Raw genomic sequence first — 27413 nt, 5'->3', positions numbered from 1 at the left:
TTCCTCCGTCACCTCTATTATACAAAAGCAGAACCTGGCTTTAGCTCTTTTGTGGTGTCAAGTAGAACTTGGTCTTGTCAATACTTTGAGAGCTGAGAGAGGTTGAGCTCACATTGTCCTTTTTGTTCATTCATGGATGAGGACACGCTGGGGGTTATGAAATGATCAAGTGGTTTCTTCATGCGGTCGTTACAACCATTAGTGCTAGACCAGATCTTTCTGATGGTTTTCAATAAATATCTGCTCACTCTGTGCTGGAGAGCAGGATGTTCATATGGACTGGGTAGGATTACGTTTTGTTTCCAACGTGGACACTTACCAACTCAGAGGCCTCAAGGTCAATTACAGCAGACCCGCTTTCCATAAGGTTGCCAATCTCTCCTATACTAGGAGTTGGACTAGATGACAGAGCCAGAACATGTACAACCCCTGAATCTTTTGACAGTCTCCTTGATTGTTTCAATGGCCTTGGTCTGAAATTCCTCAGTGAGTAGTGTCCATACTTTGTTGACAGACGAATGCTAGATTTGGCACCTTTGATATTGAGGTTGCACTCTGTTTTATCATCTCAAAACTTTTACGAGATGCTAAGATCTTCATATTGTCAGCACCACCACAAAGCAGTTCCCTCTTCTCAGGATCAGTTTCCTCCTTATCGCTGCAGATCAAAGTGTCACTGAGGGCTGTCATGACATGTTAAATATGTAATATCCACTTTAACATCATCCTCTCTGAAAACAACACTCTGCTCCATGCACTGTTCATTAGTGAGCATCTGAAAGGTCAAGAAGACAAGACACCATCTCCTCAACCACCTTGGTGCTGGAGAAACCACCACTGGCAAAAATTATGGCCACAGAGATTATGGCGTTCACCTTTGACACGTCAACAATAACCCAGGATAGAGTTGAGTGTCTACCTGGCCTTCTCTTTGGATGCCAAGGACATTATTCAGTGACTTTGAATGAATCCTCAACACTACTGAGGAAATTGTCCTCAGTGATCCCCCAAAAAGTCACTGAGTGACTCAGATGATTTACTGAACAATTATCTCCCAGAGTCCTTGGCAACACTTTCTGAAACCTTTGAGAATACAAATACAGCATGACATCTTCAATAGACACTAGTCACATTAATACATCATTCAATAATATTGGTCATTATGAGAAAAATCCAATACAGATAAAACATTTTCCCAAAATTGGCATCTGAATAATTAGGTGAAACATAGTTCCCATTAGGTTACAGAACTAATGAACATACCCATTAGGAGAGGAGCTTAATGTGGGCATAAGAGACCTTGAGATGGACTTGCCGCTGCTGTAACGTGTACACTAAGAAACAGGAAGCAAGTACAGGGAGTGAATTTGATAAATATCAGCACATAGCCGAAAACAAGTGTAGCGTAGAGACATGAAACACAGAGTCAATAATGCCTGGGGAAAGAACCAAAGGTAGTGACAGATATATGCGAGGTAATCAGGAAGGTGATGGAGTCCAGGTGAGTCTCATGAAGCGCAGCGTATGACAGCTGCCCCTTTTGCAGACCTTCATGCTTGTGCTAGATGATCTCCTTTCAGAGACTTAACGGATACTGGAGATATCCGTACAAAATATATGAAATATATGAATATATTATGACCTCCAGGATGGCCTCGGATATAAACCGTACAATCTCCATGCACATTTCTGCAAGCAGTGCCTTTATCACATGTGGGACAGAATCAATGTAGGTAGATTACTCTGCAACCAAGCTCCTCAAAGAGATACTCATCCTTAAAGAGGTACTATGCAGAAAATCACTCTGTAATTTCCAGGTTGCTAAAATTGTAATAGTTTGCCTAATTTCAGTTTATGTGACAAAACAAGCAAGTAGAGTGGAGGGAGTCATTGTACCATCTAAACCGCTGTGAAATATATTTTCCTTAACCAAAAATATTATATATTGAGCTGTTTGAGCTGGTGTCCAAAACCAAAATGAAAACATGGAAAATCAAAACTTATCAACGGGGGGCATAGAAATAGCGCACATAGAACATATCTACCACTTCTTAGACTTGCTTTCAATGAGAATGGCAGATCTATTACACACATTTCTATGTGGATTTGGTCAGGTTGCACAAAAAGTTACATATTGCAGTTTTAAGAGTATATAGACAAGACTGTAACTACCAATTGGACACCACGAAATTGGGGAGAAAAAGGGGTAAAAGTAAAAAAAAAAATATATATTATTCCATCAGTTAAAGCTAGATAACTGTTTTTGCATGGGCTGCGTCTCAATCCACCTCATTCGCCTATGTCGGCCTTCCGCATCTGTGGTGGAAAGTGGCAGAGCTACAGCGCTCTTTGTCAGACCAGGAGACATCCTGAAAATCGGTCTTCTCATGAAGACATCTGTAGTGTCCGAAACGGTTTGGCCTACAAACTAACGACCCCGACAAGTGTCACGGGATTCATCTGAAGGAAACCATACATACTGTATGAATGGACGTATGGAGGTAGTTTTGTGCCAACAAAAAGAAGGGGTGAAATATATATACAGTATCTCCTAGATATAGGACAGACACTTCAACACCTTATACCTTATGATTTATATTTGGACTGTCTTTTTTGCCATTGATGAATGTATTATTCAATGCTTTTCTATTGGCTATAGTAGTAAAGGTCAAATTCAATATTTTATCAAATAATAAAGGCTTAATTTTAGAGATTAAGGGACTTACAGGGTCCATCCTGCCAACTCTTAACTGTCTACATTGCATATTTTTTTTTACCACAAGAAAGCACATCAACACACATAACATTTAAAAAATCCTTCACATGACATTGCATACTAATACTACAACAGAAGTTTGGACATACTCCTCAGTAATTTTCTTTCAGACACTGGATGATAATCGGGTTGAAAGCATGTCAAGAGCCCTGGTCTGACAGGCCTTTGAGACACTCACTCTGGATCTTTTCATAACATTGCCACTGGTGAGATATCCCCTGAGCTTCCATCCCAGTGAATTCCACATATGTGAAGGGACCTGTGTGCAAAGCAGAATTAAAGAAAAACTGAATCCCAAAATCTTTGACATAGTTCCAAAATGTTTTGCGTCACAGCAATCAAGTTTTCAAGATATAGTGCATTCGGGAATTATTCAGACCTCTTGACTTTTTCCACATTTTGTTACGTTACAGCCTTATGCCCCATGCACAGCCCTCACCTGCCCACTGTCCCGGGGGGCGTATCTATGTGCCCTCTGTGTGGGACTATCTCCTCGCCTGGGTACACACATCACCTGTGTCGGGGGGCATCCGGATATGGCCCGTATTATAGACTGTCTCTCCGCCAAGTACTGGTGGCCCACCTTGGCCTGGGACATCCGGGTTTATGTCTCTTCCTGCGCACAGAGCAAGACACCTAGACACCTCCCCTATGGCGAACTCCACCCGCTGCCGGTTCCCTGGTCCCATCTCTCCATGGACTTTGTCACAGACCTTCCCCCATTGGAGGGGCACACCACCATCCTGGTTGTTGTGGACCGGTTTTCCAAAGCCTATCCTTTGATTCCTCTGCCTGGTCTCCCTATGGCCTTGCAGACCGCGGAGGCTCTCTTCTCTCACATCATCCGGCACTACGGGATCCCAGAGGACACCGTGTCTGACCGTGGTCCTCAGTTTACCTCCCGTGTCTGGAAGGCCTTCATAGAACGACTGAGGGTCACGGTCAGCCTCACCTCCGGGAACTGTTCCCAATCAAATGGGCAGGTGGAACGGGTAAATCAGGAACTGGGTAGGTACCTTTGTAGTTACTGTCAGGACCAGCAGGGGAAGTGGGCTGCGTTTCTGCCCTCGACAAAATACGCACAACACTCCCTCTGTCACTCCTCCACTAACCTCACACCTTTTCAGTCAGTTCTAGGGTAAACACACCCTTTCAGTCAGTTCTAGGGTAAACACACCCTTTCAGTCAGTTCTAAGAAACACGAGTAATGGACATTAGACAGGTGAAAATCTGTCCTTTGGTCTAATGAGTCCAAATTTGAGATTTTTTGTTCCAGCCACTGTGTCTTTGTCAGATGCATAGTAAGTGAACGGATGATATCCGCATGTGTGGTTCCCACCATGAAGCATGGAGGAGGAGGTGTGATGGTGTGGGGGTGCTTTGCTGGTGACATTTAGTGATTTATTTAGAGTTCAATGCACACTTAACCAGCATGGCTACCACAACATTCTGCAGGGATATGCCATCTGGTTTGCGCTTAGTGTGACTATAGTTTGTTTTTCAACAGGACAATGGCCCAACACACCTGGTTGAGAGAATGCCAAGAGTGTGCAAAGCTGTCATCAAGGCAAAGTGTGGCTACCTTGAAGAATCTCAAATCTCAAATATATTTTTATTTGTTTAACACTTTTTTGGTTACTACATGATTACATATGTGTTATTTCATAGTTTTGATGTCTTCACTATTATTCTACAATGTAGAAAATAGTAAAAAATTAAGAAAAAACCTTGAACGAAGGATGTCCAAACTTTTGACTGCTACTGTATATACATATACATATGCAGTAATTTAAGTAGAACGCTTGAGGGCGACTAGGCACCAGTTCTGAATAAACAAGAACAGAAGATAGCCACGTGTGGTTCAGATGTGAAGGTTCATAGTTGAAATTCGGAAAGATGGTGGAGCACGCAGAAATCCGCATGGTTCACCGTGGTGGCAGCAAAATAAACTTTAGGGATCCAGTTATTACAAATGATTCCAGGTACGTATGTATTGATTGCAGCAGACATTAGCTAAACCTGAACTAAATATATGTCACAAGTATGGACGCAAAGTGTAGTTATGGTTAGCTACTGTGGCTAGCTAACTTGTTACTGTACAACTAACGTGAGCTAGCTAACATAGCTAATATTCTAACAGTATACATAGCAGTATTCTAAACGTCAGAGAAACAGAATTCTAGAAAGCCACGGATTCAACTAAGGTAACGTTAGCTATCTGGCTACTGTACTATGAATTAACATGTAACGTTAGCTTACTTTACCGGAATATTTACGTTAGCTAAAATAGCTAAACCTGTATATGCTATTTAACTAGCTTGCTAGTTTGTTTATTACGATAAACTTTCAGGCATCTTTTTTCCCCACCTTTATTTAACAAGGGAAGTCAGTTAAGAACAAGTTCTTATTTACAATGACGGCCTAGGAACAGTGGGTTAACTGCCTTGTTCAGGGGCATAACGACAGATTTTACCTCGGGATTCGATCTAGCAACCTTTCTGTTACTGGCCCAACGCTCTAACCACTAGGCTACCTGCCGCCCCAATCTAGCTAACGTTACATTGAATCTGGAATAACCGTAGTCTGTAAACTGATTTCAATCCGGTCGTTTTCGGCAGGTTCCTTTTGTGTGCCGCGGGGGAGTCCGTGAACGTGTACAGTACCAGCACAGAGGAATACGTCCATGATTTGCAGGGACACACTGACCTGGTGACAGGCGTTGTCCTCAACCCTTCAAACCATCTGCAGGTTTGTCAATACAGTTGCTACATATACGTGTCTGCGAACTTTGTCTGATCAGCAACATGTTTATGTCTAAAGAAACATGGTTTGTTGTCGCTCCTATGGTTGGGTGTCTGAGGAGTGTTTGCACATTGGATGTTTTGAGTGTAGACGTGACATTGTCGCACCCTCTTGCAGGTATACTCGTGTTCAGCAGATGGCACTGTCCGATTGTGGGACTTCACGGATGGCATCCTCATCAAGGTACTGCCACAGCAGCATTCTTTACCAAAGTCAGTTTTAATCACTGCTTCCTGTTTGCTTCATGTGCTTAAATGACTTACTATGATACTTTTCAGACCTTCATTATCGGGTACCCAATCTACTCCATTTACGTCTCGGAAAAACATGGAGGAGTTGTTTTTGTCGTCGTTCCCATGGCAAATTACAAAAGCTCTGGTAAGTATAGTTACACTTTGAAAAGGCTATGTGAACGCTTCCGTACAGCCGTTACACAGTAGGTAATGTAAAGCACAGCACAGAGAATTTTCGACCAACCTTGGCGATACTTCCTCAAATCCCGACTTGGAAGACAACACGTCTTCTAAACTTCCATGTCTAGTTGCAAGGGGTTTGTTAGAATTTAGAAAATGAGCCGTTATTACATTTGAAATCCATTAAGTAATCCAACAATGTGTACGCTGCTATCTTGTCTGTTTCATATCGTCTCTCATTGATTGAGACAGCTGGGTGTCCACCCCAAAGTGCCAAATGTCATGTTGACACTCACCTCGCTCAATGAGAAAATCTGAAGTAGACAAGATGGCAGTGTTCTTTTAAGTCAAAGGTGATTTCTATGTAATTGCTCAACAAAATGGTGCAGAATGTTGAAGAGGGTGACCTCTGACCCATATGTGGTGTGTCTTCAGAGCTGTTCCAGCTGGTGGCTGTTAATCTGCCCCGCAGTGGGGACCAGGAAGTGGAAGCGCGAGAGCTGTCGGCCGTGCTCTGTGATGTCAGCCCCCACCCTGGGGCTGCCTCCTTTGGCAGAGAGGTACGTGTAGTAGGCCTATACTTCATGTACCAGGTACTCTAGTAGCAAACAAGTCTCTGGCAGCAAACGACTTAGCCAAGGGTAACACTTAAACCATAATGATTGCTTTTGCAGGAGACATTACAACAATCTTTATGCACACTCTTGTCATAGTTTGCACATTGTTGATTTTAGCAAAAGGCATTACATGTTTTATTATCGCCTTCGATATTGAGGCCAGGTTTTTACTTGAAACCTTGGGTGTACTCCTTGGAAACAAACAGGCTGAAACGGGGAGGGACCCCCCGAACACCATTTACAACAATGTGCACTAATGAATATAATGCACCTCTTGTTTCTTCCTCCACTCTTTCTCACAGGGTGAATACATAGCTGCTGTCAAAGGTTTACAGCTCGAGGTATTTTTCTTCAAAAAGCAGAAGTCGTACAGGTAAACACCATTCTCGCACATCAGGAGGCTGTCCCCTTCAATGACAGTAGGCATGAATGGTAATGTGTGGTTTTGTCTCTCTGGCTAGTGTTGAGCAACACAAGTCCAACCACGCTGAACGGCAGCTTATCTGTTGGATGAGTGGCCTTTCTGCTTGTCTGTAGTCAGGAGTGGGAGTTCAGCCAGCCCTCTCCATTGTTTTGAGCTACCCCTTATCTGTAAAAGGGAACTAATAAGCATCATAAGGATTCATTACATTACAGTATTTTTGACATTGTCCATATTTGACATTGCCCAAATAACAGTGCTCATGACTTTGTCATAGTACTCATTCAATTGTATTGTTTGTTTCTGTGCCCCACAGGTTTTCCCTGAAGTCAGGGACGAAGAAAGGGGCCAAGAATGCCTTCACCTGTGTTTCGTGCCACCCTAAAGAGGACTGTGTTGCCACAGGTCACGCAGATGGCAAGATTCGCATGTGGTGAGTGATGCTCGAAGAACTTAGAGACCATGGCCTCACCAAAGACCAAATCTAAGGGGAAACACAGTCAATGTTCTTTCCCTGTTTTCATAGGAGAAACTTCAACCAGAAGAAGGAGTACACATACTCCACCTTGCACTGGCACCACGGTGCTGTCAACACACTGTGCTTCACCCCAGAAGGTAATATAACCACTGACCCCATAACTGTTGAATTATACTTAGACATATCATCTCTGATCACTCTATGCCAGGGTTCCCCAATAGGTGGCGGGTGATTTTATTTGCCCCCTCAAGTCTAATGAGCAAAAAAATTATATATATATATATATATATATATATATATATATATATAATATTACATACAGTTGAAGTCGGAAGTTTACAACACTTAGGTTGGGGTCATTAAAACTAATTTTTCAACCACTCCACAAATTTCTTGTTAACAAATTATAGTTTTGGCAAGTCGGTTAGGACATCTACTTTGTGCATGACACAAGTCATTTTTCCAACAATTGTTTAGAAAGATTATTTCACAATTCCAGTGGGTCAGAAATTTACATACACTAAGTTGACTGCCTTTAAACAGTTTGGAAAATTCCAGAAAATTATGTCATGGCTTTATGTAACAGTATAACTTTACGTCGTCCCCTCGCCCCGACACGGGCGCGAACCAGGGACCCTCTGCACACATCAACAACTGACACCCACGAAGCGTCGTTACCCATCGCTCCACAAAAGCCACGGCCTCTGCAGAGCAAGGGGCAACACTACTAATAGGTTTCAGAGCAAGTGACGTAACTGATTGAAACGCTACTAGCGCGTACCCGCTAACTAGCTAGCCATTTCACATCCGTTACATTTAGAAGCTTCTGATAGGCTAATTGACATAATTTTAGTCAATTGGAGGTGTCCCTGTGGATGTATTTTAAGGCCTATCTTCCAACTCAGTGCCTCTATGCTTGACATCATGGGAAAATCAAAAGAAATCTGCCAAGACCTCATTAAAAAAATTGTAAACTTCCAAGTCTGGTTCATCCTTGGGAGCAATTTCCAAACGCCTGAAGGTACCACGTTCATCTGTACAAACAATGTTACGCAAGTATAAACACCATGGGACCACGCAGCCGTCATACCGCTCAGGAAGGAGACGCGTTCTGTCTCTTAGAGATGAACGTTCTTTGGTGCAAAAAGTGCATATCAATCCCAGAACAACAGCAAAGGACCTTGTGAAGATGCTGGAGGAAACTGGTACAAAAGTATCTATATCCACAGTAAAACGAGTCCTATATCGACATAACCTGAAAGGCTGCTCAGCAAGAAAGAAGCCATTGCTCCAAAACCGCCATAAAAAGCCAGACTACGGTTTGCAACTGCACATGGGGACAAAGATTGTACTTTTTGGAGAAATGTCCTCTGGTCTGATGAAACAAAAATAGAACTCTTTGGCCAGAATGACCATTATGTTTGGCGGGAAAAGGGGGGAAGCTTGCAAGCCGAAGAACAGCATCCCAACCGTGAAGCACGGGGGTGGCAGCATCATGTTGTGGGGGTGCTTTGATGCAGGAGGGCCTGGTGCACTTCACAAAATAGGTGGCATCATGAGGGAGGAAAATTATGTGGATATATTGAAGCAACATCTCAAGACATCCGTCAGGAAGTTAAAGCTTGGTCGCAAATGGGTCTTCCAAATTGACAACGACCCCAAGCATACTTCCAAAGGTGTGGCAAAATGACTTAAGGACAACAAAGTCACGGTATTGGAGTGGCCATCACAAATCGCTGACCTCAATCCTATTGAAAATTTGTGGGCAGAACGGTAAAAGCGTGTGCGAGCAAGGAGGCCTACAAACCTGACTCCGTTACAACAGCTCTGTCAGGAGGAATGGGCCAAAATTCACCCAACTTATTGTGGGAAGCTTGTGGAAGGCTACCCAAAACGTTTGACCCAAGTTAAACCTCTTGGAAATAGGGGGCGCAGTTTTCACTTTGGGGAAAAAATCGTGCCCAAATTGAACGGCCTCGTACTCTGTTCTAGATCATACAATATGCATATTATTTTTTACTATTGGATAGAAAACACTCTGAAGTTTCTAAAACTGTTTGAATTATATCTGTGAGTAAAACAGAACTCATTTGGCAGCAAACTTCCAAACAGGAAGTGAAAATTCTGAAAATGGGGCTCTGTGTCAGGGCCTGCCTATTCAATTGCCTTATATTTATGGATCTGTATGCACTTCATACGCCTTCCACTAGATGTCAACAGGCAGTAGAATGTTGAATAGCGTGTCTAGCTTGAAATGCGTTAGGTATACACGACGAAATGCTCCGGCTCGGACTTTATTGGATACATATGATAACGTCATAAAGATGGATTTTCAACCGAATTTGACCAGTTTATTCGACGTTTAGTGTGAATTTTGGAATTTTTCATTCCATGCGCCAAGAGTTCTTGGACATGTGTGCTCCACAATGCTAGCCAAAGTTGCTAATTCGACTGAAGAAATGGACATTCTAAAACAAAACAACGATTTATTGTGGAACTAGGACTCCTTGCACTACATTCTGGTGGAAGATCATCAAAGGTAAGAGAATATTTATGATATTTCGTATTTTTGTGGTTTATGTTGGCTCCAACAAGGCGGAGAATTGGTGGGCGCTGTCTCACAATATTGCATGCTGTACTTTGTACTAAAGTTATTTTTTTAAATCTAACACAGCGGTTGCATTAAGAACCAGTGTATCTTTCATTTGCTGTACAACATGTATTTTTTAGTAAAGTTTATGATTAGTTTTTTGGTTAGATTACGTGACTGTCCAAAATTTCTCTGGACAATTTGGTGCATTATGGCTACGTATTCACAATGTTAAACCACGATTTGTAGCTCTAAATATGCACATTTTCGAACAAAACATAAATGTATTGTATAACATGATGTTATAAGACTGTCATCTGATGAAGTTGTTCAAAGGTTAGTGATTAATTTTATCTCTATTTGTGGGTTTTGTGAAAGCTATGTTGGCGGTGAATAAATGGCGTTGTGTGTTTGGTTATTGTGGTGAGCTAATATAAATATATATTGTGTTTTCGCTGTAAAACATTTAAAAAATCAGAAATGATGGCTGGATTCACAAGATGTTTATCTTTCATTTTCTGTATTAGACTTGTGATTTCATGAAATTATATTATATGATATCCCTGTGGCGCTAGGCTAGGCTATGCTAGTCAGCTTTTTTGATGAGGATGATCCCGGATCCGGGATGGGTAGTCCAGAAAGGTTTTAACAGTACTAAAATGTTAAATATCGGTTGTCGATATCGTTTTTTGGGGAGCACGGAAAATATTGGGTATCGGTATCGGCCAAAAATGTCATATCGGTGCATCACTATAATTCGACCATGAAGGCCTGATTTCACGTTCTCCTCTGAACAGTTGATGTTGAGATGTGACTGTTACTTGAACTCTGAAGCATTTATTTGGGCTCCAATCTGAGGCGCAGTTAACTCTAATGAACTTATCCTCTGCAGCAGAGGTAACTCCGGGTCTCCGCCTTTCCTGTGGTGGTCCTCATGAGAGACAGTTTCATCATAGCACTGATGGTTTTTGCGACTGCACTCTTGAACATTCTTGACATTTTCTGGATTGACTGACCTTCATGTCTTTAAGTAATGATGGACTGTCGTTTCTTTTTGCTTATTTGAGCTATTCTTGCCATTATATGGACTTGGTTCTTTACCAAATAGGGCTATCTTCTGTATGCCACCCCTACCTTGTCACAACACTACTGATTGGCTCAAACGCATTAAGAAGTAAAGAAATTCCACAAATGTAATTTTAACAAGGCACACCTGTTAATTGAAATGCATTCCAGGTGACTACCTCATGAAACTGGTTGAGAGAATGCCAAGTGTGCAAAGCTGTCATCAAGGCAAATGGTGGCTAATTTGAAGAATCTCAAATATAAAATATTTTGATTTAACACTTTTGGTTACTACATGATTTCATATGTGTTATTTCATAGTTTTGATGTCTTCACTATTCTACAATGTAGAAAAGAGTAAAAATAAAGAAATCCTTGAATGAGTAGGTGTCCAAACTTTTGACTGGTACTGTGTGTGTGCGCACACAGTGCATTTGGAAAGTATTCAGACCATTCCCTTTTTCCACATTTTGTTACATTATAGCTGTATTCTAAAATGGATTACATAATTTCCCCCCCTCAAGCTACACACAATACCCCATAATGACAAAGCAAAAACAGGTTTTTAGAAATGTTTGCAAATGTTTTAATAATAAAAACATACCTTATGTAAATAAGTATTCAGACCCTTTGCTATGAGAATCAAAATTGAGCTCTGGTGCTTCCTGTTTCCATTGATCATCCTTGAGCTGTTTCTACAACTTGGAGTCTACCTGTGGTGTATTCAATTACAATTGCATTAGTATTCAAGTTGTAGAAACATCTCAAGGATGGTCAATGGAAACAGGATGCTCCTGAGCGCAATTTCGTGTCTCATAGCAAAGGGTCTGAATTTGCAGATTTCTTAGCCTGTTTTTGCTTTGTCATTAATGGGGTAGTGTGTGTAGATGGATGAAAAAATGTAATTTCATACATTTTAGAATAAGGCTAACAACATTATGGAAAGGGGAAGGGTTTTGAATACATACATACATGCATACATATATACATATTTCGTTGATGGACATAAGACTGTAAAATCAGCAGGAAATGAGCTGAAAGTGATTTTAATTTAGGAAATCTGTTCCCAAGTATTCTGACACATAATGGAGTCATTCTAGCCACTCCCTACTGCTTCAAGGCCCCAAGACACGTCTCTGAACTGTGGGGGACCGAGGCTTCTGCTCCCTTGTGCCTCTCCTATGAAATGCTCTCCCTGACCATCAGAGCCGCTTGATCACTCTGAATGTTTTTAATGGCCTTAACCCACTTCTATATACTCTTTCATAGTCCTAGTCCCAATCTAAAATGTATTTAGTGCCTAGCCCACTAGGGCTATTTTACCTGCCTTGATTCTAAATGTATGTTTATATTTTGAGAACTAATGAAAAGCGCTATGCAAATTATTATATGTGTTCGTATCCCTATGTAATCAAGGTTTGAAATGATTTGTTTTTGTCATAATTGCGATCAAATTTGGAGTGTACACATTATTCATGACGTTCCGGGCCCTCGACCATCCACTAAAGAAAAAAATCTTCCCGCGTCTGAATGTAGTTGGGGACCACTGCTCTATGCCAACTGTTTTCATGGTGGAAGGATTTTTACCAGTGGCGTGACTCTCTTTGCTTCTTTTTCTGTAGGCACTAATCTTCTGAGTGGGGGCATAGAGTCCGTGCTGGTCCAATGGCATTACACACAGGAGAACCAGAGAGACTTCTTACCGCGCCTGGGCGCCGCCATCACACACATCGCCGTGTCACCTGACGGTTCCTTGTTCTGCACCTCGCACTCTGACAACAGTAAGGACTATAACAGCCCGTTACAAGAATTTCACGGTTCATCTCTCCTCCCTCCCTTGAAATAATCACTGATCTGACATGACTGGATTGGTGATTGCCGTGTGCCGAATCCATGCTTGCACCTATCCAATCATGTTAGATTAGTGATTCTTCAAGGAAGGATGCTTAAATCTGGTCAGGGGTCCTAAGTCTCACATTTACGAGGGACAGTGGCCATATGTATTCATTCTATGTACGTTCCTTTTGTCAACTGCTAGAAAGATTTTAGGAATATTCAATCTGTAGACCTAACCATTCTCTTTCTTTATGTTTTTTTTTTCTCCTCCCTTTTTTTCTCGGCCCCCCTCAAGAGATCACAATCATTCAGAGTTGTGTCAAAGTGTCGGCCATCATCCAGGGGCTGGTTAAAGGCGATGGTGTGTGGACAAACCTAATCATCGACCCGCGCAGTAAAGCTTTGGTGCTTAACGGGAAACCAGGGCACCTGCAGTTCTACTCTCTCCACCGCGACAAGCAACTCTACAACGTATGCACGCCTTTTTATCTACAGGAGCTGTCAATTTAAAACCACCATACACTGTCCTTGTAAAATTGGGCAAGGCAGCTACCTCGGAATGTTCTTGAACTTTGTCACATGACTTGTAGAAATGGAATGACTAGAATGGATATTCAAGTCATTTTATTTCTATGGCCTGAGTCTTGACGGTCTGACTTCGCTCATTTTTCATGAACAAAAAATGTAACTATTTGATAATGAATGAACTCTTATTGACCAATCAAGTTAATGAAAATTATTTTTTATATTTCTCTTCTACCTTCAGTTGGACATAGTACAGCAGGAGTACATCCACGAGGAGGGTCTGGACCAGTTTGAGGTGGTCAAAGCGGCATTCGACGCCCGCGGCGACTGGCTTGCTACCGTGGAGGAGAGGAGAAAAAAAGGCGCTGAGCTGGAGATCAATTTGAAGCTGTGGGCGTACGACAAGCTAACTCAGAGGTACTATTTATTTATAAGCCTGGTTGCATGTTGTACATGTCTTCATATCAACATGTTGTGGCATTGTTTTCATGCTCGTCAATAACAGGCCCCTTAGTTATTGCTGTTCACACATTTGGCTGTAACGCTGCTACATTTGTGATATATTTAAGTATGTGGTTTCCATCTTTCACCCACTCTCCACCCTACCTCGTCCCCCTCTGTAGTTTTGTGCTGAACACCACAGTGACAGCTCCCCACGAGGACCGGATTACAGCCATGTACTTCAGCCCCTCCCCAGAGACCACCATGCTGGTGACCACTAGCCTCGACGGCCACTTCAAAGCCTGGCTGCTGGCAGACCACTCAGACACCAAGGGTAAGTAGTCCCGAGGTGGTTCTTTCTATGGGTTTTGATTTTTGGTTTGAGCCTGATGGCCAGGATTTGGCAAGTCTTCCTATATAATAGGTCCTTGAGACCTGCTAGCTATTATTCACCGACACATGATTTGCCCAATCAAGGTACCGATGAGCCAAATCAAACTGGTGCTCTAACGTTCTCCCTGGCTTTTCCTTTCTCTGTATGCGTATGACGACCAGCAGAGGGCTTCTGGGCATGTGACTTTGTGGGTGGGTATCATCTCCTGAAGCCCGGTTGCTGCTCCTTCTCGGCTGACGGCTCCCTTTTGGCCGTGGGCTTCCAGGAGGTGGTGACAGTGTGGAGCCCCGCTTCCTGGGAGCTACTCACCACTCTGTCCCAGCCCCCAGGCGCCATCAGGTCAGAACACACACTTACAAACATTCACACACTGATACAAGTATACACAAACACACACGACCATTGAAACGAGCAGACGTTTCAACAACTTTCCTGACAAAAAAACGAATGTTTAGCAGATATAGCAGTCTGTCAACAAACAAGATGGCCTAACCCTAGGAAAGCCTAGGCCTCGTTGGACCACTAGCATTTTTATTAGTTTATGTACATACAAAAAAACACACACGCCACAATTCAAGTGTTAAAAACTATTAAATAAACACCATAACAAAGTTCACTCATTATTCATTCGTTAAGGGCAAGTCTTAAGGAACAGTATGCATTTCAAAAGGACAAATTGGCATAATGTGTCTGAGTCCAAATATATTACTATGCTTTGGAGTGTTCCAGTGCACACCGGGAGCGCATGAAATGGTGGTAATTCTGCCAAAAAGTTAGATTTTGAAATAGAGCTCAAGGGGTCATATGTAAGAGTTGTTTGGCAAGGAGAGGTGATTTCAGAAATGGCAGAACCTGCTCTTTCTGATACAGTATAGTCTTACCTGCTTTTGACTCTTATAAATCATGTCCCTTTTTGCTGCTGCAATTCATGTCTATTCCAAGCTGTGCTGTTAATCAGATTCTTCATATACAGTTGAATATATTCTTTCCCATTAGACTATTGTCAATTTAATCTTGTCTGTAGGCTAACTCTGTGAAATTTAGTTTCGGTTTAGTGTCAACGGGCCATCAGCTGGACAGGCTGACTACCAGTGAAATAACTGGCTGTAAATCACATGTCCTCTTAAAACTGCTTATAACACATTCTGTTCGTGATATTACAATTCTAACAACGACTGTGTGTTATATAGACTTAGGACAGGAGGACATGACTTTAAAAAATGGCTGCGTTATTAAAAAAGTTAGTCCATTTTGAGTCAATTAAACTCTTGACTCTCCTAGTGTTAAACCAACAGTTATGACTCGTGATATGAACTTAGGTTCACATTCCCGTTGTTTACTTGTGTAACACCCTCTGTGGTACTTACAGTTCCTTCAGAAAGTATTCATACCCCTTTACCATTTCCACATTTTGTGCTACAGGCTGAATTTAAAATTGATTCAATTGCGATTTTGTGTCACTGGCCTACACACAATAGCCCATAATGTGTAATTGTGTTTTTACAAATTAATCAAATGACAAAGTTCAATGTCTTGAGTCAAAGCATTTAATTCCTTTATGGCAGCCTAAAGTTCAGGAGTACACATTTGCTTAACTCAAATAAGTTGCATGGACTCACTGTGTGCAATAATAGTATGCAACAAGATTTTTGAATGACTACCTCATCTCTACACCACACATACAATTAAGGTCCCTCTGTCGAGCAGTGAATTTCAAACACAGATTCAACCACAAAGACCAGAGATGTTTTCCAATGCCTCGCAAATAAGGGCACCTATTGGTAAAATAAAGAGGGGGGAAAAACAGATATTGAATATCCTTTTGAACATGATGAAGTTATTAATTACACTTTGGATGGTATATCAATACACCCAGTCACTACAAAGATACAGGCGTCCTTCCTAACTCAGTTGCCAGAGAGAAAGGAAACCGCTCAGGGATTTCACCATGTTGCCAATGATGACTTTAGTTAGAGTTTAATAGCGGCGATGGGGAAAAAACTGAGGATGGATCAACATTGTACAGTCGTGGCCAAAAGTTTTGAGAATGACACAAATATTAATTTCCACAAAGGTTGCTGCTTCAGTGTCTTTAGATATTTGTCAGATGTTACTATGGAATATTGAAGTATAATTACAAGCATTTCATAAGTGTCAAAGGCTTTTATTGACAATTACATGAAGTTGATGCAAAGGGTCAATATTTGCAGTGTTGACCATTATTTTTCGAGACCTCTGCAATCCGCCCTGGCATGCTGTCAATTAACTTCTGGGCCACATCCTGACTGATGGTAACCCATTCTTGCATAATCAATGCTTGGAGTTTGTCAGAATTTGTGGGTTTTTGTTTGTCCACCCGCCTCTTGAGGATTGACCACAAGTTCTCAGTGAGATTAAGGTCTGCGGAGTTTCCTGGCCATGGACCCAAAATATCGATGTTTTGTTCCCCGAGCCACTTAGTTATCACTTTTGCCTTATGGCAAGGTGCTCTATCATGCTGGAAAAGGCATTGTTCGTCACCAAACTGTTCCTGGACGGTTGGGAGAAGTAGCTCTCGGAGGATGTGTTGGTACCATTCTTTATTCGTGACTGTGTTCTTAGGCAAAATTGTGAGTGAGCCCACTCCCTTGGCTGAGAAGCAGCCCCACACATGAATGGTCTCAGGATGCTTTACTGTTGGCATGACACAGGACTGATGGTAGCGCTCACCTTGTCTTCTCCGGACAAGCTTTTTTCCGGATGCCCCAAACAATCGGAAAGGGAATTCATCAGAGAAAATGACTTTACCCCTGTCCTCACCAGTCCAATCCATGTACCTTATGCAGAATATCCGTCTGTCCCTGATGTTTTTCCTGGAGAGAATTGGCTTCTTTGCTGCCCTTCTTGACACCAGGCCACCCTCCAAAAGTCTTTGCCTCACTGTGCGTGCAGATGCACTCACACCCGCCTGTTGCCATTCCTGAGCAAACTCTGTACTTCTGGTGCCCCGATCCCGCAGCTGAATGAACTTTAGGAGACGGTTCTGGCGCTTGCTGGACTTTCTTGGGCGCCCTGAAGCCTTCTTCACAATAATTGAACTGCTCTCATTGAAGTTCTTGATGATCTGATAAATGGTTGATTTAGGTGAAATCTTACTGGCAGCAATATCCTTGCCTGTGAAGCCCTTTTTGTGCAAAGCAATGATGACGGCACATGTTTCCTTGCAGGTAACCATGGTTGACAGAGGAAAAACAATGATTCCGAGCACCACCCTCCTTTTGAAGCTTCCAGTCTGTTATTCGAACTCATGCAGCATGACAGAGTGATCTCCAGACTTGTCCTCGTCAACACTCACACCTGTGTTAACGAGAGAATCACTGACATGATGTCAGCTGGTCCTTTTGTGGCAGGGCTGAAATGCAGTGGAAATGTTTTTTGGGGATTCAGTTAATTTGCATGGCAAAGAGGGACTTTGCAATTCATCTGATCACTTCATAACATTCTGATCACTCTTCATAACATTCTGGAGTATATGCAAATTGCCATCATACAAACTGAGGCAGCAGACTTTGTGAAAATTAATATTTGTGTCATTTTCAACTTTTGGCCACGGCTGTAGTTACTCTACAATACTAACCTAATTGACAGAGTGAAAAGAAGGAAGCAAGTCTAGAATATTAATATTCCAGAACATGCATCCTGTTTGCAACAAGGCACTAAAGTAAAACTGCAAAAAAATTGGCAAAGCAATGAACTTTATGTGCTGAATAAAAAGTGTTATGTTTGGGGCAAATCTAACAAAACACATCACTGAGTTTCACTCTTCATATTTTCAAGCATGGTGGCTGCATCGTGTAATGGGTATGCTTTTCATCAGCAAGGACTCTTGAGTTTTCTAGTAAAAAAATGGTCTGCTTTACAACAAACGCTGGGAGACATTCCCCTTTTAGCAGGACAATAACCTAGAACACAAGAGTAAATATACATGAATTGCTTACCAAGATGACATTGAATGTCCCTGAGTGGCCTAGTTACAGTTTTGACTTAAATTGGCTAGAAAATCTATGGCAAGACTTAGCTGAAAATGGCTGTCTAGCAATGTTTAACAACCAACTTGACAGAGCTTGAAGAATTTTGAAAAGAATGTGCAAATATTGTACAATCCAGGTGTGTAAAGCTCTTAGACTTAGCCAGAAAGACACACACAGCTGTAATCGCTGCCAATGGTGTTTGTAACATGTATTGACTCGGGTGTGAATACTTATGTAAATGAGATTTCTGTATTTCATTTTCAATAAATGTGCAAAGATTTCTAAACATATTTTCACTTTGTCAATATGGGCCATTGAGTGTAGATGGGTGAAAGAAAGAAAAAAAGATTGAATCCATTTTGAATTCAGGCTGTAACAACAATGTGGAATAAGTCGAGGGGTCTGAATACTTTCTGGAGGAACTGTACGTCTGTAATATTTGTACAAAACGAGTGCACTTCATGGCAACAGATCGGGAACTTACAAAAAAACAAGTCATATTAGCCAGCCATGTCAACTTGGGAGACAGAGCCTGCTGCGCAACATTAAGTGTCGGCCTCTACTACAATATCTTGCCAAGTCAGCCCCCCCCCCCCCTCCTTAGGTCAGTGAGTGCAGACAATTTGTATTTGGTGTTGTCTTATTCAATTGCATGCCAAAGCTTCTTAGCTGCAGCCTGCAAATGACTACAAACTGGTCTTGGTGCTGGTATTCAGCATACAGTGATAGTCAACTATACATCACTCTCAATTATTTTACATCTTTTACCTAAAATGAGGATGTAATTTGCTCCCTTTCTGATTTTCTCTTTTTGCATAATTTTGATACTGAATTATCAGCTCTTCAACCAAAACCTAATATTAGATAAAGGGAACCTGAGTTTACAAATAACAAATCAAAATTGATACTTATTTTATACTGAACAAAAATATAAATGCAACATGCAACAATTGCAATGATTTTACTGAGTTACGGTTCATATAAGGAAATCGGTCAATTAAATTCATTAGGCCCTAATCTATGGATTTCACACGACTGGGCAGGAACGTAGTCACCGGTGGGCCTGGGAGGGCATGGGCCCACAAACTTGGGAGCCAGGCCCAGCCAATCAGAATAAGTTTGACAATCCCGCAGGTGAAGAAGCCATATGTGGAGGTCCTGGGCTGGCATGGGCACACCTGGTTGTGAGGCCGGTTGGACATATTGCCAAATTCTCTAAAATGACATTGGAGGCGGCTTAGGGTAGAGAAATGAATATAACATTCTCTGGCAACAGCTCTGATGGACATTCCTGCAGTCAGCATACCAATTGCTCGCTCCCTCAACTTGAGACGTCTGTGGCATTGTGTTGTGACAACTGCACATTTTAGTGGCCTTTTATTGTCCCCAGCACAAGGTGCATCTGTGTAATGATCGTGCTGTTTAATCAGCTTCTTGTTATGCCACACCTGTCAGGTGGATGTATTATCTTGGCAAAGGAGAAATGTTCACTAACAGGGATATAAACACAGTTGTGCAACCAACATTGAGAAGCTTTTTGTGCATATGGAAAAATTCTGGGATCTTTTTCAGCTCATGAAACATGGGACCAACACTTTACATGTTGCGTTTTATATATATATATATAAATATATATATATATATTTTTTTACCCCCTTTTCTCCCCAATTTTCGTGGTATCCAATCGCTAGTAATTATTATCTTGTCTCATCGCTACAACTCCCGTACGGGCTCGGGAGAGACGAAGGTCGAAAGCCATGCGTCCTCCGAAGCACAACTCAACCAAGCCGCACTGCTTCTTAACACAGCGCGCCTCCAACCCGGAAGCCAGCCGCACGTCGGAGGAAACACCGTGCACCTGGCCCCCTTGGTTAGCGCGCACTGCGCCCGGCCCGCCACAGGAGTCGCTGGAGCACGATGAGACAAGGATATCCCTACCGGCCAAACCCTCCCTAACCCGGACGACGCTAGGCCAATTGTGCGTCGCCCCACGGACCTCCCGGTCGCGGCCGGCTGCGACAGAGCCTGGGCGCGAACCCAGAGACTCTGGTGGCGCAGCTAGCGCTGCGATGCAGTGCCCTAGACCACTGCGCCACCCGGGAGGCCTCGCTTATATTTTTGTTCAGTGTGTTTATTTATTAAAATAAGTTATGCAACACCCAATTCCACTGTGTGAAAGTAATTTCCCCCTTACACTCAATAAGTGGTTGTGCAACCTTTTGCTGCAATGACTGCAACCAAATGCTTCCTGTTGTTGATCAGTCTCTCACATTGCTGTGGAGGAATTTTGGCCCACTCTTGCTTACAGAACTTCTTTAACTCTGTGACATTTGTGGTTTTTCAAGCCTGAACTGTTAATTTCAAGTCCTGCCACTAGATCTCAATTGGGATTAGGTCTGGACTTTGACTAGGCCATTCCAAAACTTTAAATTTGTTGCCTTTTAACCATTACTTGATTGTGTGTTTTGGATCATTGTCTTGCTGCATTACCCAGCTGTGCTTCAGCTCACTGTTGGATGGCCTGACATTCTCCTGTGGAATTCTCTGATACAGAGCGGAACTCATGGTTTCTTCTATTAAGGCAAGTCGTCCAAGTCCGGAGGTAGCAAAGCATCCCCAAAACATCACACTTCCACCACCATGCTTGACCGTTGCTATGAGGTTCGTACTGTAGAATGCTGTGTTTGGTTTTCGCCAGACATAATGGGACCCATCTCTTCCAAAAAAGTTTACTCAAGTTTGCCAAAAAGCAACTGGCTGATCATCAAGACTCTTGGAAGAATGTTCTATGGACAGATGAGTCAAAAGTATAACTTTTTGGATGACATGGGTCCCATTATGCCTGGCGAAAACCAAACACAGCATTCTACAGTACGAACCTCATAGCAACAGTCAAGCACCAAATAAAGTTGTTGGTCACATACACATGTTTAGCAGATGTTATTGTAGGTGTAGCAAAATGCTTGTGGCAGCTCTGCATTGTGGTGGTAGTGTGATGTTTTGGGGATGCTTTGCTTCCTCGGGACTTGGACGACTTGCCTTAGAAGGAACCCTGAATTCTGCTCTGTATCAGAGAACTCTACAGGAGAATGTCAGGCCTTCCGTCTGTGAGCTGAAGCTGAAGCTGATTTTCAAATCATGTAGACTTGTGTGTTTTCCATCCAAATCATCTACATGATTTGAAAATGGCTAAAACACAATTTTGAAGTTTTGGAATGGCCTATTCAGTCAAGACCTAATCCCAATTGAGATGTGGCAGGACTTGAAACAAGCAGTTTATGCTTGAAAACCCACAAATGTCGCTGAGTTAAAAAAGTTCTGCATGGAAGAGTGGGCCAAAATTTATCCGATAACATTCAGAATGCAAAAGTAGAGAATTAGAAAGGGGGCAAGTACTTTCTCACAACACTGAATAGGGATATCTCTGCCTCGTATGTGCTCAGAGAGATGTAGGCAATTGCTGGTACAGATGGCTGTGGAAGTCAAGCACTGGGACTCTGCACTGTTATTCCAGCTGCTCATAGTCTGTTGTGTAACCACCTATGGATTTTTCTGTTTGGTGTTTACATGTGGTCTGAGCTGAAATGATTTCAGGTGACTGCATTTGTAGTTGGAGCTCTGGTGTGGAAAAGCTTCTTGCCACTAATCCTGTGAAATATGTTTTTAGGGTGGGTGGTGGTATGGTCAGGTGGACTTTGACAGTACGGTAAGAGACGGGTGACATGGTTTGAAGGTTAACAGACTCTTTTGATCCAACAGGGACCTTTGTTTTGGACGGTTAAGCTGTTCCAAGTACCTGTTGGGGACCAGCACCAAGAACCAACTCTGCTGCTGGAACCTCCTCACCTGCTCACGTAAGACAGTGGCCCTCTGACGTGTGTGCTCGTGTGCATCTGTCCTATAAGCAACACATCCATGACTAAAAAATAAAACAAATCTGTTCAATCCGTAAACGTTTCTCTTTCTACATCTGTTTCTCTCTTTCCTTCTCTCAGTGGAGTGGAGTACTCCCATGGACGTAAGCCTGCTCCAGACTGACCCGCTGTCTGAGAACATCGCTGCCTTCTGCAGTCAATCTGGCAGCTCTGACTGTGAGTGCTACCTAGTTTCTGGTTCTAGCTGCCAGTACCAACATAACTATTTTGCCTCATTTGGTTTAGCTTACGTTTGCCACACCCACTCCAAGGGCCCAAAGCGTAGCTAATTGCACATGGCAGGGTCCCCTTAGGTATTGTATAATATGTGCTGTAGCCTTGTCGTACGGTAGACCCAACCAAGTCTAAATAGGTTAAATGGGCTTCACTCCTCAATATGCCCTCTGCTCCCACCAGTGTTTGTGTTCAAGCCCAGTGAGCCACGGCCCCTCTACTCCCAGAAGGCTTTGTGCACGGGCAAGGTGCAGCATGCAGTCTTCGCGCCGCGCGACCAGATGCTGGAGAGCTGCGAGGAGCGTACCCAGTGGCTCAACAGATCCCAGCTCTACTTCTTCACCCAACACATGGTGAATATATATATACATATAATACACACGGTCTCCAGACTCATGGTGTCCTCTCCTCGTCTCCTTTCCTTTGTCACCGCTAGTAAATGAAAGGACTGGACACACCACATGTTTGAAGTTCCTCCAAACTACTAAATTACATTGAAAGTAAGGAAACTGTTCATCTGGGGTGTAGGAGCATGCTTGAGTTTGACTTCTTATTCCACTGGCAGGTAACTAACCACAGAGGTTCTGTTTGACATCCGTTTGTAGGATTTGTTGACTTTTAGCACCAAGACTGAAGAGGACAGACTGTTGGCATCCAGTAAACAGGTACAATCCCACTTTGTTCCAAAACGGTTGCGAAAACGTATTGTCATTCATTTTAGTCTTCTTTTTTTTCTGTGACAATGTATAGCATTCTCTGCGTCAGTTCTGACTCTTTGTTTTCGGGGTGTTTTTCAGCTCATGTGTTGCCGTGACGCCGTGACGCCGTTCTACCTGTTGTTAGGGAAACACAGACGGCAGCAACTGGAGAAGCAGGAAGCGCTGACCAATCCCATGGCAGAAAGGACTCAGCTCCCACAGGGTTCCATTGCCATCAAGGAGGTGTGTGTGTGTGTGTGTGCATGCAATGTTCACTGGCTGTTAATTTGCTGACCTGTAAATAAGCCTTGTGTTTCTACATTCTGCAGTGTTGGTCCTCAAAGTTCATGTTTAGCTTTGCTAGAATGCTTAAAAAATGCATGTGCCAAGTATTTGTATACTTCCAAGCAGTGAACTACTGAATATACTGAGCTCACTTTAGATGCTAGGTGAGACGAATTGGTCTGCAAACATTCCCAGAGTGTATCAGAAAGTTAGTCAATAAATGTTTTATTGGCTAATAATTGTAAAGGTAAACAGGGAACACTTACTTGATTCTCTCAAGAACCCAGCTTAACTTTTTAGACCAGGTTATTGAGCATTGCCCTGAAGGGCATAGTCAGTGAGCAATACGCATCAGGACCTCTGCATAACTCACTCCTCTCTCGCTCTCTCTCCCTCAGCTGCTGCACACCCCAGCCCACGTCCTGCCTTCAGCCTCGTTCCTCTGCACCATGTTTGTCCGCTCCCTGCTCATCTCCAGCTCCTCTGCCGGGTGAGTCCAGTAACTAGTAGTTTGTTTATTGTTCCAGACAAGATCATGTTTTGTGGCATACAGTAAAAAAAAGAAGGGAAAAAAATGAATATGTTGACATAGAATCACAATGAGTAGGTTAATCTACATTCCCCTGAAAACAATGGAGAGGTCAAAGTAGTATGGTGACGATGACCTTACACCCTAGCACAGTGTTTTCCATCCCTAGTCTTCGAGTAGCCCCAACAGTACACACTTTATCAGTGTGTGTGTGTCAGGATGTAAGTATGAGTGTGTGGGTAGAGTTCTGTTTGTGGACTCCCCCGGGTCATTGTTTTTAAGTAAGAATTTGTTCTGTCAATATAATCTTAAACCTAAAAGGTTATATACAGTGCGTTTGGAAAGTATTCAGACCCCTTGACTTTTTCTACATTTTGTTACGTTACAGCCTTGTTCTAAAATTGATCTACAATCTACACACAATACCCCATAATGACAAAGCAAAACATTTTTATTAAAAATGGAAAAAAACGTGTGAGATTTCAGACCCTTTACTCAGTACTTTGTTGTAGAACCTTTGGCAGCGAATACAGCCTTGATTCTTCTTGGGTATGACGCTACAAGCTTGGCACACCTGTATTTGGGGAGTTTCTGCAGATCCTCTCAAGCTCTGTCAGGTTAGAGGGGGAGCGTTGCTGCACAGCTATTTTCAGGTCTCTCCAGAGATGTTCGATCAGGTTCAAGTCCGGGCTCTGGCTGCACCACTCAAGGACATTCAGAGACTTGTCCCGAAGCCAATCCTGCGTTTTCTTGGCTGTGTGCTTAGGGTTGTTGTCCTGTTGCAAGGTGAATCTTCGCCCCAGTCTGAGGTCCTGAGCGCTCTGGAGCAGGTTTTCATCAAGGATCTCTCTGTACTTTGCTCCGTTCATCTTTCCTTCGATCCTGACTAGTCTCCCAGTCCATGCTGCTTTAAAACATCCCCACAGCATGATGCTGCCATCACCATGCTTCACCGTAGGGATGGTGCCAGGTTTCTTCCAGACATTATGCTTGGCATTCAGGTAAAATAGTTCAATCTTGGTTTCATCAGACCAGATAATCTTGTTTCTCATGATCTGAGATCTGTCATGTGAGTTTTACTGAGGAGTGGCTTCCGTCTGGCCACTCTACCATAAAGGCCTGATTGGTGGAGTGCTGCAGAGATGGTTGTCCTTCTGGTAGGTTCTCCCATCTCCACAGAGTAACTCTAGAGCTCTATCAGGGTGACCATCGGGTTCTTTGTCACTTCCCTGACCAAGGCCCTTCTCCCCCCTATTTATTGCTCAGTTTGGCCGGGCAGCCAGCTCTAGGAAGTGTTTTGGTGGGTCCAAACTTCTATTTAAGAATGATGGAGGCGACTGTGTCCTTAGGGACCTTCAGTGCTACAGAACTGTTTTGGTACCCTTCCCCAGATCTGTGCCTCGACACAATCCTGTCTCGGAGCTCTACGGACAATTCCTTCAACCTCATGTCTTGTTTTTTGCTCTGACATGCACTGTCAACTGTGGGACCTTTACATAGACAGGTTTGTGCTTTTTCGAATTATCTCCAATTGAATTTACCACAGGTGGACTAGAAACATCTCAAGGATGATCACTGGAAACAGGATGCACCTTGAGCTAAATTGAGTCTCGTAGCAAAGGCTTTGAATACTTATGTAAATAAGGTATCTGTTTTATTTTTTATAAATTTGAACAATTCTAAAAACCTGTTTTTTGCTTTGTCATCATGGGGTATTGTGTGTAGATTGCTGAGGATTTAATATATATTTTTAGAATGTTACGTTAGTCTTAATGTGGAGAAGTCGAGGGGTCTTAATACTTCCCGAAGGCACTGTAGGTGTACAGTAACAAATGCTACATCTCACTTCCGTGAGAAAGCGGCTGATATACGCTTTGGGTCAGAAAATTCCCCCCATATGCTAGATAGTACTAAGGAAAATCACATTTTATGTTGACTGTTTTAATATTTTGGAATACTTGCTTGGTCATGTTTGGTCACAAGCCCTGCGCTGAGGGCTCTCACCCCACTTACACGTGTTTTTTTTTGTAAATTGCTGAAGAGAGGAAAAAGAACATGAAGAAGAGGAAATGGAGAGAGAGAAAGAGGAAGAGGACTCCGAAGGGGAAGCAGACCCCCGTCTGGGGGAATCGGCAGCATGCGGCCCACCCGAGGAGTTTGGGGCACCAGCTCTCACCAAAGCCCAGGAGAGGGAACTGAGGAAAGTTAAAACATTTGACCACAGCTGGCTCAGCAGCCTCCTGGACTGTTAAGCGTGACCAAGCCCAAACACACACACTTTTCCAAAGGGTGTATTTTCATGTAATAAAATATATTTCTGTTTTCAAATGTGCCGTATCATGCTTGTTTCTGGCATTGCCCCAAGAATGTTTCAGTTTTGCTGGATTAAAACAAAACAATTTTAAAGTAAAAAAATATCACTTTGTATTATGTCTAGCTCCGTACATTAGTTTGTTTTGCAGAGTGATTCACTTATCAAAGCCCATCTAGTGCAATCAATTGTATTCATACTTTGTGTCAAGGTTGCTGCCATATACATTTTCCAGTTTGCCTGTACAGTGCATTCATGGATGTACCCTTCATGGGTGGATGTACATGTCATGGGGTCTGGTAGCCTAGCAGTTAAGAGCAGAACGGTTGCTAGTTCCAATCCCCGAGCCGACTGAAAAGTCTGTGCCCTAGAGCAAGGCACTAAACCCAAATTTCTCCGATAAGTGCCTGCTAAATGACTGTAAATGTACGGTGACTTCAGAAAGTATTCATACCCCTTGACTTATTCTACATTTACAGCCTGAATTCAAAATGGATTAAATTGATTTTCTCGCCCATCTACACACAATACCCCATAATGACAGTGAAAACGTTTAATTTTTTTGCAAATGTATTAAAATAAATCCAGAAATATCTAATTAGTGCATTCGGAAAGTATTCAGACCCTGTGACTTTTTCCACATTTTGTTACATTACAGCCTTATTCTAAAATGTGTGTATATCTATATATATACACAGTATATCACGAGTACACCCCTCACATTTTTGTAAATATTTGAGTATATATTTTCATGTGACAACACTGAAGAAATGACACTTTGCTACAATGTAAAGTAGTGAGTGTACAGCTTGTATAACAGTGTAAATTTGCTGTCCCCTCAAAATAACTCAACACACAGCCATTAATGTCTAAACCGCTGGCAACAAAAGTGAGTACACCCCTAAGTGAAAATGTCCAAATTGGGCCCAATTAGCCATTTTCCCTCCCCGGTGTCATGTGATTCGTTAGTGTTACAAGGTCTCAGGTGTGAATGGGGAGCAGGTGTGTTAAATTTGGTATCATCGCTCTCACACTCCCTCATACTGACTGGTCACTGGAAGTTCAACATGGCAC

At 42.6% G+C, this 27413-nt stretch overlaps 1 protein-coding gene across 2 annotated transcripts; it reads left to right on the top strand.

Annotated features, from left to right (window-relative positions):
- Positions 1 to 4664: 4664 nt before the first annotated feature.
- On the top strand, positions 4665 to 26356 carry LOC120058210 (WD repeat-containing protein 75-like). 2 transcript variants are annotated; one of them, XM_039006700.1, is made up of 20 exons: positions 4665 to 4758; positions 5395 to 5524; positions 5696 to 5761; positions 5857 to 5956; positions 6427 to 6551; positions 6911 to 6981; positions 7346 to 7462; positions 7556 to 7644; positions 12785 to 12943; positions 13294 to 13469; positions 13765 to 13940; positions 14147 to 14298; positions 14523 to 14697; positions 22128 to 22222; positions 22364 to 22459; positions 22700 to 22869; positions 23122 to 23181; positions 23314 to 23457; positions 23898 to 23989; positions 26070 to 26356. In XM_039006700.1, exons 1-20 carry the CDS (start codon positions 4673 to 4675, stop codon positions 26278 to 26280), a joined length of 2490 nt encoding a protein of 829 aa, XP_038862628.1. In that variant the 5' UTR covers positions 4665 to 4672; the 3' UTR covers positions 26281 to 26356. The 2 variants fall into 2 exon arrangements, with proteins under 2 accessions (XP_038862628.1, XP_038862627.1); XM_039006699.1 differs by having other exon boundaries at positions 14520 to 14697.
- The last annotated feature ends 1057 nt before the right edge of the window (positions 26357 to 27413 follow it).

The sequence above is a fragment of the Salvelinus namaycush genome, chromosome 13, assembly GCF_016432855.1.
Source record: "Salvelinus namaycush isolate Seneca chromosome 13, SaNama_1.0, whole genome shotgun sequence".
NCBI classification, from domain to species: Eukaryota; Metazoa; Chordata; class Actinopteri; order Salmoniformes; family Salmonidae; genus Salvelinus; species Salvelinus namaycush.
The sequence above is the reverse complement of the archived record's forward strand: the minus strand, read 5'-3'. Positions and strand labels throughout refer to the sequence as shown.